This window comes from Dermacentor andersoni, chromosome 9 (genome assembly GCF_023375885.2).
Source record: "Dermacentor andersoni chromosome 9, qqDerAnde1_hic_scaffold, whole genome shotgun sequence".
Lineage (NCBI taxonomy): Eukaryota > Metazoa > Arthropoda > Arachnida > Ixodida > Ixodidae > Dermacentor > Dermacentor andersoni.
Window position 1 is genome coordinate 81,684,311 of NC_092822.1, and position 14,468 is coordinate 81,698,778.

Consider the following 14,468-nt stretch of genomic DNA (forward strand, 5'->3'; position numbering starts at 1 on the left):
CACCGTGACGTCAGGACCGGGGAGAGACGGGGCTCGAACTCGCGCCGTCGCTCGCGGCGTCGCGGCGGTATATAAGCAGCTGCGCTTGTTTCTAGGTGGCTTTGGCTCAACTCTTGCAAGATAGGCTGGGTGGGAATCGAACCAGGGTCTCCGGAGTGTGAGACGGAGACGCTACCACTGAGCCACGAGTACGATGCTTCAAAGCGGTACAAAAGCGCCTCTACTGAATGCGGTGTTGCCTTAGAAACGAGCTGTTTCTAAGGCTCAGGCATGCGTCGCTTGCTCAGGCGCACATTTCGTTGCCGCGCCGAACACTGCGTTGCTCGCCGCTCACCGCGTCAAATGCGGGGCGCGTAGTCGCTGCGCCGTAGCCCATTGTCTTACACCCCTTGCGGGTCGACGGGAACGCTGTCGCGTTCCACTCTTGAAGGCGAAGCAGAGTAACGCATGAGTTGTTTCTTCGTCTAGCCGAACCAAATATAGCCAAGCAACAGCAGTTCACCAGGCTAAACAGTGGTTCAACAACTAAAATAAAGGCTAGTATGCTTCGCATCCTGGGCTTAACCTTAGCTAAGCCACAGCCATTTTTTATACTCTCGGAGTCGAGGGCAAGAAGGAACGGCTCGGGATGAGGCGCACGTGACGGCGCCGCGCGGACACGTTGAGACTAGAAGGTGATGCATCTGCCGGGCCGGCGCCGGTCAGACCTCCTCGCTTCACAGTTGGGGAGCTCCTCTCCCCGGCTGCCGCGCTTTGACAAGCGTGGGCGCCAACATGCACACGCACACACACACACACGAAGACATGTGGCATTGAAACATGCCTGGACGCGCATGACAGGAGGTGTTGCGGCAGCGCTGAACGGGCCAAAATGTCCGCCGCTTTGAACGAAGCCCCAGCGTCCGTTGCATCCGCGCCGGCTATACCGCGCGTCGTAGGCGAAACGTTACAGCCCTGAGCCCGGTTGTGGCTAGCCTTCCATGAAGTTGGTTTGGGAACACTTAATCCCCTGCGGAACTTCACAGGCGGAGGCATGGCGCTTGCCTCTAAGCGTATCGATACATTGACATGTGGACTCTGAAGCATAACTAGCACGCCGTGAACGTTGACGGAGAGCCTCGTGCTACCGTGTCAGTCTCGACCTGCACGTCTTTGATAGAAGCTTAATTGAGCTAGTTCAAACAGAAGTGCGGCCCCGATTGCCGTGGACCAAAACTCCGCGTGCATAGCACCAGTGGATACATGCCACCGGCCGTCCACGTAACGTATGACGACTCTAGGTAGCGAGTCGAGACTGCGTCGGTCCTCGAAACGTGCAGGGGCAGCATCCGGTCTTTTTCGTGGGGCATAAGGCGTGCTTTTGATGACACCAGCGTTGTACATCGCGGAGGGACGGCTGCGTTTACACGCGACGCACGAGAGCCTACGATGCCGCATCACACATAAGCTGTCCCTTCATAGTGCACTTGAAGAATCGATCATTATCATCAGTAGTACGACCAGTTATGCGAGACGCATTTCACTTCGGGCTATTGCTAGGATTTGGCAAAGTACATTTAAATAGACGTCAGCGGCAGGGTGCTGGTGGGCGTGTTGCAAAACTGCGCGCGGTATGCAAATTGGGCAAGCGAGATATTTCGAATCGTGTGACATGCGACGTCACACTAAAGATTTGGCTAGCTCCAACACGTTACAACACAACCCTGATGGCTATGGGCATGCCTTACCTCAAGTTCTTCGAGGGCCTTGTGGTCGCGAACGGCATCCGCGAGTGGTTTGCCGCTTTGAGCACTTAAGAAGGCATCATGCAGGCAGAGTTTCTTGAGCGACTTGTTTCGAGCCAAGGATTCGAGGAAGTGGGGGATTGCGGTCTCCTCGGCCTGCGAATGAATACAGGGTACACATAATGGCTCCATGCTATTCATAGCAAGGGCATGTGTGGGCAATAGTTGCTCCAGATCACCTTTTTATTACATGGTAGTTAGGAGATCTCGCCTTTAAGTGGAGCCGGGTACTCCCTTGCACACAGATTTAAAGAAAAGAATAAATCAGAACAAAAATTGTGAATCGGAAACCCAAATTTCGGTAACAGAAGTACACTAATGTCACACTTTAACTAAGTCTATACCATAACAGAAAGTCAACTCCGTAGCACAAAGTCCACTCACATATGTTCCCTAAAGTGTGCACAAGGTCCGTTCACTGAGCTAGACCCACATAAGGGCACATAAGAAAACACGGAATTCTTATGAAGTTACAAAATCCCAGGCATTGGATTGGCCAATGTCGGGTCAAAGAAAACAAGGCGCTATCACATTTAAACATTCCATTCCATTCGCCTCTAGAAATCATTGAAGGGCCAGTAACGTTCGTCTTGGCATGAGTGCGTTGGCCAAGGACCGAAGATCTTCCCGAGGCCTGCGATCTAATGCCAGTAAATCGAGTGCTAAGCGTTGTCCGTGCGTGTCGTGGACATGCAATCAGAAGGTGCTGTACATCATAAGCGTGGTCGCAAGTGCATTCCGCACTATCAGCTCTTGAAATTTTATGTAGAAAGTGTATTGTGTAGGCGGTACCGAGCCGCAGACTGAATCAGCGTTGTAAAGGATCTGGTTGTGTTTAATGGACGGGATTTTAAATTGAAGAAATGGGTCAATCTGAAATAAATCTGATGTTTTCGATCAAACCATGTCACTTCGCACACCAAACCATGTAACTTTGAAACCAAGGGCAGATATCCGTCTTAAAATGCGGCGCAATTCGCCTTGTGTCAGAGAAAGAAATTGTGTAGCGTTATTAACATGCGCTTCTCCAGTTGCCTTATCTGCTGCAACATTCCCAGAGATATTGCAGTTACCAGGTGTCCAGTTGAACATCACTGTGCCATTTTCTGCACTTTCCATTTTCGATTTTCTGCACTAACGCCATGTTTTGCGAGTTGGTGATGACTCGATGAAGTTACGACAAAGTTGCCTGCGAGAAACAAAGGATGACGCATTGTTGCCCTTCTTAGAATTAACTTATGTAGCGTAGTAAAAACATTATTGGATAAATCTCTGCGGTTGACGTTGTGCGAGATAGTTGAAACATCTGTATTTGGTTCTATTCTGGAATGAGAAATGCAGCTGTAGAATTTGTTTGGCAAGAACAATCTATATGCGCTTAAATGCAGCCAGGGCAGCTGAAGTATATTTGGTATAACGCTAGTTGTGCGGCTAGCATAAACAACTCGCTTGGGAATAATTCCTTCAACGGAAAGTTTCATTTATGGAGCGACGAGTCGCCGTGGAGGGTAGGAGATATCCGATAACCGAAATTCATGATGTGGTAGTAGACTTTTGTGCTGCTGAATAACTGAATTGATGTTGGCTCTGTCTCAATAAGTACACTTGCTAGTGGGTTCCTATTGTGCAGTACTGAAACGCGAAACTAGCATCGACAGGTTTCAACCACCCTCGTAATAGTAAAGTGAGGATGACATGCCTCTGAAATTACTAAGGAACTTGAGTTTGCTCGAGAAACGCCGAAGCATACGCTAAGGCTCCTAGCTAACAAACGTTGGACTAGATTCTAATGAATGGGATATTCCATCCAGAACGGAAGAATGCGTTATCTGTTGCTTTATAAGTGCATTATGTGCTTTTAGTAAGGATGAAACCAACCGTCCCCATGTCGGGCTTGCTACGAGGCGCAGAACATTTATTAAAATGTCGATTTGTTCTTCGAGGGTTTAATGCGAGAATTCCAAGGAAGTTGCCCGTCTAGTATTACCCCAGAAATTTGTTCTGTTTCACTATGTCTAAAGGTAGTCCCTAAAGGCACCGCTGAAAATCCTTTCGATGTACTCTGGTGAATGGCGACATAGCCGCTTTACTATAAGACAGTTCCATGCCTCTTTCGCGTAATAATTTGTCCGGAATGTGCAGGCCTTGCTGCAAAGTTGATTCAACAAGGCTGGAACTTTGACCATAGGCCCAAGTCCAAACGTTATCCGCCTATACATATAGAGTAGGGCAGGTGGAAATCTACGCGGTAAATCCGCCATCGCACAATTAAACAGCAACGGACCTAAGACACTGCCTTGTGGGAGTCCTTGAAACATGAGAGGAACTTTTTCCTTCACTTGTTTGAATAAATTTGGACCTGCCATTCAAGAAGTAGGATGTCCACCCTAGCGCCCTTCCAGGGACTCGCAGTTCTAGTAGGCCACGTAGTATACGAGCATGGCCGACTGTGTCGAAGGCTCGTTTAAAGTGAAAAAAAAACAGCTATTGTGACATCTTAGCCTGTTCATGTTTAACGTGCGCAACGATATCCAAAATTGCATCCATGATCCATTGCCACCTTCGAAATCATCTTATGTGACCTGGAAGTGGTTCTGTTTGCTCCCACCACCACTGCAGCCTAGTGTCATTATTTCCTCCATGTCTTTGCATAAAACAACTCGTCAGGTTCGCAGGACGAAACGATTCAAGAGAAGGACCTTTTGCCAGGCTTCAATATAGGTTTCACACGTGCTGTTTTCAAAGAGTCGGGGACACGCTCCTTTTTTCCCCACGAGGGATTGGGTAATTCCAGAAGGGCCAGTCGACCATTAGGTCCCATGTAGCACAACATACTGTATATAACGAAGCCTGTACCTGCAGCAGTGTCATAAAACACATGCGCGCATTTTAGTTACATCATAGAGACTTCGTAGTCTAATTGTACAGCCGTCACTGAAAAGACGCAAGAACTTTGTTTTACCATTGCAACCGAACGTTTGAACTTCGCACTAGTAATAGATACACTTGCTCTTCTTAGATCTTCGCAGGATCCCTCAGCAATCACTAATTCGAAAACATCCTTCGCCATTGCGAGTACGAAATGGTTGCGCCTAAATAGCAGGGCCGCTTAATGGACGAATAGGTATCAATACTTGTGGAACTGGTGTCAGGGGAGACAATGATGGCGAAATTCTCGACATCCTTTTTCCCCTAATTTTTGAAGTCTTCTCGACATGACTGTGTGAATTTGCTGCTAATTTCTATATTTCCATTCCGGCCATAAGCTGTTTCTGCTCTTCTCACAGCTCTCAAATGTACATGTTCTTCATCAACGGATGTGTACTCGTCAGTAAGGGGTGCTTGTTTCGTACACATTTTCATTGTTTCTTGTACCACTGATGCGAGTTTTTCTACGTCAGCTTCCCAATCCGCTCGACTGGACAAGTGTCGACGAAAGAGCTGCCAGTTTTGTATATCCAGGTATCTTCGTTTCGCAGTACTTTTTAAACGCGTATGTGATAAGAATTGGGAAGTGACCGCTTCCACGTGCTTACGAATCTGTTGTCCACCCTGCGTCGGCAATAAGATAAGAGCACAGTGGTACGAAGTGGAAGAAGAGGACGATGCTGTTCGATCTGTTGTCACCCCAGCTATAATTGTTGCATATGTTGATCTATTCGTTAAGTAAGTTATTTATATTCTTGGAAGAGGGCCGAATCTTTAAGGTTGGACGGTTCCTATGGGAAGGCTACGGCTGCTCCGGCGCCCGCATTTTTAAAGGGGCAGCGCCATCCGAAGGAAGCCAGCGTAGCGGAGGCGGCCACGGCCTCGCAAGGCGTGGAGCTGCCAGACATCAGGGACGATCAGCAGCCCAGTGCGTCATCATCGCTCAGTGGGGACGACACAACTATCGTCGACACTGACGAGGACGTGGTTGATATGGTGCAAGTGGACAGCGACAGCTTCAAGGTGGTGAGTCATCGGAAGCAAACAGTGGGAATCCCAGTGGTAGTCTTGACAACAGAGAAAGGTGTTGATTTGAGACAGCAGAGCCGTATCTTGCTCTTCGAAGCCTATAAATTACTGCTGGAATTTGCTACGATTCGCAGTTGCTTCGCAGCGCAAGGTGCTCTTCGTCCAGGTGTCGTACTGGAAGAGCAAGTTTACATTCTTCTCCGGTGCTGTCAGATATGGTGACAGCAGAGTTAAGCCAGGTTGCCCAACTCCTACATGACTAACACATGTGTTATTAGGGGAGTACCAGTGTGGTATTTGGAAAGAGACTTTCTTCGCTATTTAAAACCGCAAGGTGTTCTGCACGTGAGACGTCTGATGCGCCGTGTGGAGAATCAAGAAGAAGAATGGGCAGCGAAACCTACTACGTCTTTTGTGAAACCGTTTGCTCCCAACGCCGAGCGCACTGAAGAAATTGACCTCGGTTTTACCAAGCATGCAGTCAAAAAATTGGTTGAAACTCCTCCCCGATGCTTTAGGTACCAACGCTTTGGGCATGTAGCCAAAGTTTGCATCAAAGATCAACGTTGCAAACGATGCACTGGCGCCCACGATTACAGAGCCTTCAAGGCAGATATTGGTTGCGCCAATTGTGGGGGTGACCATCCAGCGAGCTTCGGTGGCTGTCCTTTCCGTGTAAGTGCCTTACGCCGTCGAGTGTCCTTCATTAGTGATCTCAAACCATAACCTACTTAGAAGCCGATACCTGGAAGTGACGAGTTCCCTGCGTTAGAGTCGGAAGTTCGTGGCGTGGTAACAAGCAACGCCAGTGAGCGACGTGACCCTAGCAAGACGGCAGTCTTTTGCGGGCGAGTCGGTTGTTGGATCTGCTTCAGCAAAAAGTGTCCAAGTTCTTTGACTGGATATCTCGCCAACAAGAATCGCAGCATAGTCATTTCCCGCAGGAAGTGCTGCCCTTTACTTAAGAGAGACTCCTAATGTGGCTTTGAACTTCACCGATCTGTGCACAGATAGTATTGAGGTAGCGGCTGCGAGGATACGGCTTGGCTTCCAAACTGTTTCTGTGACATCCGTTTACGTGTCTCCGCGTAAGACGGTAGCAAAGGATTTGTTTCTCCAGCAGCGTTGTGACCGTTGCCCAGCGCCCGCCATTATCTGCGGTGACTTCAACGCCCATCACTCTGTCTGGGTGACAGGAACACAGATTCCCGCGGACGCAAACTTTTAGAAGTTAGCGACAGTTGGACCTGTGCGTGGCTAATGACGGAAGTCCGACATTCTTCCGGCCTCTAGCCTCAGTGGCATCTATAGGTCAGCTGCACCTGACCGCATGTGAAGTTATCACTATGCAATTTTAGTGTTTACTGCCGACTTCCATAGGCCCGGCTCTAAAATTAGCCATGTTGTTTATTGTGAGAACTACAGGGAGCAGCTTGCATGTGTTTCTGGTGATGTGATCGAAAAATGATTTCTGGTAAGATGGCTGCAACCACGGCGGTCAAGTCGCCTAATGATTTTCCGACTCCGGATTTAAAACGCAGGAACCTTTGCCCAGCGCGCAGAAGGGCAGAGAGACAACTGATGACGAAGAAGGGAGACAGATCCTTGAAGACGACCTTCAATAGGCTTAACTCTGCCATTCGACACCATACGAACAAGCTCTGTAGGTCGCAGTGGGCGTCCTTCAGCGCTAGCTTGAGTGTTTTCTCCCTGATGAGAATTTCGCGAGTCATTGGCAGCCTTGCTGGTGTCTCTCGACCTAGTAAGACTGTCAAAGCGCTTCCACTGCGCAAGCAGAAACGTCTCGCGCTCTTCGCAGAAGAATTTGTAAATGCATTTGTATGAGCAAGGTCAGGAATTCCTCCCTGCGCTCTGCCTGCAACATTTACGTCTGTTATGGACGCCCGTTCACACTTCGAGAGCTACAGACAGCACTCAGCAGCCTGCGGCGTCGATGTGCACCAGGTCCAGACGGTATTACCAACCAGATGATGCAGAACCTACCCCTGGAACACCGGAAGGTCCTCCTAAGCTATCTCAATCGAGTGTGGGAGACTGACGACGTTCCTCCTTCGTGGAAGGTGGCCTGTATTGTCCCAGTGCTGAAGCCCGGTAAGGTAATGACAAACTTGATTTCGTATCGTTCTATATCACGGACGTCGTGTATGGCTAAGCTCATGGAAAAGCTGGCAAGTAAGTGCTTATCTTAGTGGCTTGAAAATAGGAGGGCTCTGCCAACATGCATGAATGGATTCCGCACAGGTGTAAGTGCGCAAGATAGCGCCTTGGACTTGATAAGCCACATTGAACATCATAGAACTTTTGGCCTTTTAACACTAGCTATTGTGCTAGACGTATGAATGGCTTATGATGAGTCCTTGACAGCTCAATACTGAATAGTGTGCAGGCCATAGGCATACAGGACTATCTTCTGCGATTCATTCACTCGTTTATTAGTGATCGTAAAATTCAAGTGCGGTTAGGAAGTACCATAAGCACCGAAAGGGCGCTATCGCGAGGTGTACCTCACGGAAGTGTTCTTTCGCGAACGTTCGTTAATGTTGTAATGGCTGGTCTTCCCGCTGAAGTGCAAAAACATTGCAGGCACGTCCATATGTCGATATATGCGGATGACATTTGACTGAAGAAACTTTTATGGCAGGTCCGGCGAGGACGCGAACTCGTCGCGCACCCGGCTAGTCCCACGTCGGGACCGGCAGGTCTAGCCCACCGGCCCGGTCGCGGGCACGCCGGACAGCCAGGATTTGCTTTTCTAGAGCGGGGCTACGCAGAAGCGAGTCCCACTCCTCCTTGATGAACTTGGGGTATGTCGACCCGCACTCCCACAGCATGTGCGCTAGAGTGGAGGTCTTTGGTTAACCGGATATCAACACAAGCGTTTAGTTCTTGTAGCTCTACAGGCATTACTTTCAGTTTAAAATTACCTCCACGGGGTTGCGTTGACTCGCTCGGTGCGAAAATCTGGCTTCATGTTTCCAGGTATAGGAAGACTGTATGCGCGGCTGAAGATAGACCTTGATGAATCTTGCTTTCGTAAATTCAAGCACAAGCGCTTTTTGGGCGTCATTCACTACCGTCTACAATGGCGACGAGCTATGGACTCGAATGTGACATCCTTATTTTCGCGTCTCACTGATCCGTAGAGTCACAAGTGGGCAATGGTGAAATCACCCTTCAATGATCTGGCTGCACGATGCACTGGTAACGAGTCGAATAATGTACCAACTCATTCAATTCCCCCCTCGCTATCACAAATGAAACAGCTTGAGGTTTTGCACAGAAAGGGGGCTAAGGAGGGCTCTTGGCGTTCTGCAAACTGCTCCTAACAATGCAGTACTTTATGGGTCTATGTCGAGACCTCTTAGCCTAGTCGCCTCACAAAGGTTATTGATCCAAATTCGCCGCCTCAAACAGACGGTACCCGGGCGAGCCCTTCTACAGTGCCTTCGAAAAAGATCAGAGTCCCGAGCACACGTGGCCCGTAAAACTCTTGTTTACCTGGGTCTTGACGCTAGAGGTTGAACTAAGAGGTTGAAAGCACCTTGGTCATTAGCGAGCCTCGACTGTTCGTTGACAATTCCTCACGTTCGCGTTAAGCGGCGTACTCCTTTGGCGGCAACGCGTTCGCTCGTGCTGGATCTTGACTGAATATGCACGTCATCTTCAAATTTTCACTGATGGCTCTCTGGGCAAGATCACAGGATCTAGTGCAGCTGCTTTTCACATTCCCTCTTTGAAATATGATTGGTCTGTTCGATTCACTGCAGTCGCGTCCTCCACAACGCCCGAAAGAGTTGCCATTGAGGCAGCTCTAAAGAAGCTACGGTTTTGTACGCCTCAAAGTGTTGTCATTCTTGCAGACTCAAGATCTGCCCATCAAAGGTTTGAGCACGGGTTCCCTACTGATGCGGTATGGCTTACCTCCCTACGCTCGGTGCACAATCTCCATATCAAAGGCTTCTCCATAGGTTTCCTATGGGTGCCCTCGCACATAGGTATCATAGGCAACTAAATGGCGGACAGCCTCGCCCATAGAGTGCTGTCTGGGAATCCATTGAGAAAAGTGCCTCAAGAGGACAACAGACTTCAGAAAAGCGCTGTTGTGCCACTTCAATTCTTTGTGGAGCTCACCTCACAAGCCATGTGCGACTAAGGGGCTCAAAACAAACCAAGCCACTTTTCTGCTTCGCTTTCGCATGGGTTCTGCTCGTACCCCTGCGTGGATGTATAAGACTGGCCTGGCGTGGTCTTCATGTTCAACGTGTTGTGTATGCGGTGACATATTACCTTATGGTCTGTACTCTGTATAACGCGGACAGGAGTGTTATTCGGGTCCCTCAAGAAGACAGGAGTTCCGCACTGTTCTTTTCAGGACATTGTTTTCCCGCGCGGGAAGCAGTTGTGTAGGAAGGCCTGTGGCCTTCTTTTAGGTTACCTGCAGGACACAGATTTGGCCTTCACATGGTGACCTTAGGAAAGAATATTTGAAATTGAGAGGTCTGTGTCTAATTTATGTGATTTATTTAAGTGTCGCTACGGTGGAGCAATTGCCGGTAGCAAATGCAAGGCTAATCCCACCAGTAGTCTACAACCACATAACTCACAGTGGTACGTCTATGGAACTGGCGTAGTGATATCCCCGCATAAATGTGACATCCATCATGATATACTAACAGACTATCTTTTTGCGGGGCATTAAACGATATTCCCATGGGCATTGCAGTGATTACTCCCCCAAGTTATGTTAGGCACGTTAAAGTTCCCACATATGATAATGTCTAATCCTGTGGTGCTAAAAATATTTACCGAATTACCAATCGTAATATGTCTCAATGCTTGCAGGTTGCGCACGACTCTTACACATAGGTTTGCGAGACGTATTTTGCAGGCTACATATTCCGAAAATCTGAACTGCCTGACTCAATCAGGTGAGAGGGCAAATCTTTTCGAATGCAGAACATTGTGCTGTTTCCAGCTGGACAAGAGCATTTGTATACGATGTAATTAGCAAGGCGGAAACTCGCGAAAATCAGTAGATTCGGATCGAAAGCTATCGGCGTTGAAGCACTGAAGAGGACCGCTGGCTCAATGGCTTCATAGGTAACAGTGTATACCCCTTGAAGCTTGTCCGCCTGAAGTAGAGCTGTGAAAATTGCTCGAACTACAACAAACAGCATCGGTAGAATCGTGTGTCGAACACCGAGTGCCGCAGTGTTATCCTGGAATGCCTATGTCCCAGTCTCCATCTGAAGTGATCGCCGAGGGGTGTTCTGAAAAGATCATTGGTTTGTAACCTACCCTAAGAATAAGAAGCGAGAAAGGTGCTTCCGAAGACTGAGTGGGAGACTGGGATGAGCTGAAATAAACAGTGATGGCCGCCTTGTCGGTCTAGTTACCTGTTCTTTTAGAAATCCTGTCGGCTGCCCCAAATTTGTAACAGGGCAGGTGAGTGCTGTACAAGTTGTCACTCATTTCGTACAGTGTATCTTTGGCCCGTAGAAGGACGAAAGGAAAAAGGTGCGACATAAATGTGGGTATTAAACGCGTAGCGTTCTAGTTACAAAGATAGGTCACTTACTGACGTTATCTGCAAAGGTAACGGACCATTTCCATTTGTCATGCAGACAGTCTTGTTAATGCCAATGTAGAATTTTTTCAGAGCCCGGAAGGAAATGACTACGTGAAAGATGTCATGGTTCATTAGCAGTCTAGTACTCGTACAAAAGCCTTTTGCATAATAATGCAAGTAGGTTGCCAAGTAATCATCTTTGCAAAAGAACCCTGTAAAGCCCGATAACTACCAGCAACATGCCCATCATTTTCAAGGTATGGCTCAGGTTAGGTGGTACGCGGTATAGCATTCAACCGCTGGGCGATCTCCGACAATTCACCGCTTTATGGTATACAAGCATGGAACGAGTTCCGAATTTCCGCAACGAGGATTGTGCGTACGCAATATATTTTCAAAGATAAAGTGACATAAGGAAAAATATGCGTGAGACATAATTGGTTCTAAAGGCGGTGTTTCGTGTTTATCCTGTCTAACGATTAGTTTCGCATATGCAGAGAAGTGGAGTTGGATTCGTAGGGTAGGGCTAGCTTCAAACGTTCTTTTTTTTTTAATTGTTATCAGAAGGACTTCTCGTGTCTGCGTGTCACCGCCCTGTATAAGCGGTTCTGTGCTTAGAATTACTGCACCGATTCGCTCTATAATGCACTGCAAGGCTTGTTAGTTCTGCGCACCAATCTGGGCAAAGAAACAAACGCGGAGAACAGGAGTTTCTCGTGAAGACAGCAATTTGTTACAAAAATGTCCTCGTAGATCCCGAGAACCATGCAAAGAGCACAGCACAGTTGAGATAGAATAATGTAGGTTGGAAAGCCAGCAAAATACTAACCATTATGTCAGTCAACGACAGACTGACCAGTGCAGTAGTCGCCATCACGTACCGGGCCAGCTTGATGGAGACTTGTTCGTTGAAAAGTATGCGGCTGAGGTTCAAGGAGACAAGTCTGAACATGACAGAAACCGAGGACACCCATGCAACATGCTCCTCTACCTGCGAGGATAGATGTAAACTAGCGTACAGTAGTAGTCTTATTGAGCTCGCAGTGTCATAGTCGCAAGCAAATACCCTATAATTATGCTTAAAGCATGTTCTGGACAGGGTAAGTATGATGGAGGATAGGTGCAGTCATACCAAAGCGTCCTAATAAAGCAGCACTAGTCGTAGAATTTTTAGCGCGTCTGGTCAAGCTTTAATAAGGGCGCGGACAGAGCGGCTGCTATATAATAGGAGGATGTACTCAGAGATGCACGGATGTCACAGTAAGAAACCTGTACCAATATGGTCGCTTAGCACGGTTCTCAATAAACTCCTAGCAGAGTATAGTTTGGCTATAGTGATTGGAAATTGCGTTGCAAGTTCGCACACAAAAGACTAGTAGGAGTCTAATGAGAACGTGAGTGTTGTGCCAAAATGCCGGTTTCGCTATACAGTGAGTCCTAAACTTAGCCAAATATTAGCTGATCTGTAATAAGAGGTAATGCTCCACTAGAAAAACCAAATACGTAAGCAGACGGCTCTGCAGAACGTGAGTTACAGGCGTCACCAGGTCCGGCAGCCTAGGCTAAAGAGAGTCCCAGTAGATACAACGAAGGGTCGTCGTAGGACAGAAATAAATTGTAAAAATTGAATTTATGACGTAATGAACTTTTGTAAAGCCCGTATCGAAGAACTAGTCAATGAAAACGAAGTACAAATGAGAAGTCAACTGAAAAAGAATATAACAAGGACAACCTAAAATGAAATGGATCAAGCAGATTAGAAATCCTTGAGCTTAAAGACAGTTCACCATGCATCACCACACGAAGTTAACGAAGTAGCAAATGTGAAACTGCACTTAAATACCGCGGCTCTTCGCATTCCTTTCGGAATAGTCCATTAAGAAACAGTGGTTTCCAAGTATACATTGCTGAATAAATTGGCACGCGACACTTGGCAGCAGCCATGCGGAACGTTATGGAAGGTTTCTTTCGGAATAGAATGTCAATGCGAGCAGGAAGGGAAAGCATTAATTGCATAGCAAAATATGCTGTGGGCGAAAGGAGTCGCTACAGATTTAAATGTGTAGGCGTGAAACATTTGAGACAGAAAAGCAACCAAGCGGGACTCCGAAGTTTACGGCAAGCGTAAGTAAGATGCCAGGACATGCTACTATCAAAAATCAACCGATGCTGCACAGTAATATTCGAGGGAATCGAATTCAGGTACTACCCCCTGAAGTAACTTGGCACAAGGCACAAGCAAAAACAGTAAAGGCACAAGCGAAAAATAAAAACAGTACAGGGCAGGCAAACCATGAATAATAAGAATTGTGAAAGTATATGCAATCTCAACGCAACTACAAAAAATAAAACCGCAGTATCTCTCGAAAGGCGAAGCGTCCATCGCAACAGCAAATCATTAGACAGCCATGCGCAGAAAGGTTAGTAGTTTTATTAGCGCTATAAATCTGTGTAAACCTTTTATTACTAACTTGTTGTATACTGATATCGCGTGTCACACTACGTTTTCATGATAATCGCTTATCGGCCACGCAAGCAGCAGTCGGCAGATCACATGTTCATCACCCTATAAAAAGGGCACGGCATCAATAAACGTTGTCTGTTCCACCCTGGCGTCCGGCTGATACGCTACATAACTAAATCAACAAACTTGGTGTCACGCGCGCGCAGGCTAACAACACATCTCACTCAATGGCCGCAGACACTCCCTATCTAATTGCTGGCGTGATGAACGGCAGCAGCGGCGCGCGAAGTGTCCTTCGTGCTGCATTACGCTTCAGCGGCACTAGGCCCGCGAGAATACGGCGCACGCGAAGCCATCAACTAGCTCGCGTCGGCAGGCTTCGAACCCACTGCAGATTTCTTCCATGACAGAAACCACGCAATGCGCCGCCGGAGTAGAAGGGAAGTCGCGCACTAACCTGCCACCCTCCTCCTTCCCACTCTCTCCTGGTGCGTACGCGTCTCCCCCTCCTCCCCTTCTGCACGTGAAAAATCGACGCCCTCCCCCTGGCACCTACAGCTGAAGGCGCGTGGGCGCACGGCACAGGCACTTTATACGGATTACCACGGCGATGCCGACGATGCGAATTCGCCTGGATTGTTCACAAAATTGCTGTAGTAATAAGTCTGTTTCG

At 47.9% G+C, this 14,468-nt stretch overlaps 1 protein-coding gene across 1 annotated transcript in view; it reads right to left on the reverse strand.

Annotated features, from left to right (window-relative positions):
- The window catches only part of LOC129384118 (uncharacterized), a 59,313-nt gene that overhangs the window by 23,015 nt on the left and 21,830 nt on the right, over window positions 1-14,468 (reverse strand). The window contains exons 5-6 of the mRNA XM_055069259.1: window positions 12,161-12,322; window positions 1,728-1,880 (exon numbers count right to left, since the gene is read on the reverse strand). Coding sequence (XP_054925234.1) covers window positions 1,728-1,880; window positions 12,161-12,322 — 315 coding nt within the window. The remainder of the gene's footprint in view (window positions 1-1,727; window positions 1,881-12,160; window positions 12,323-14,468) is intronic.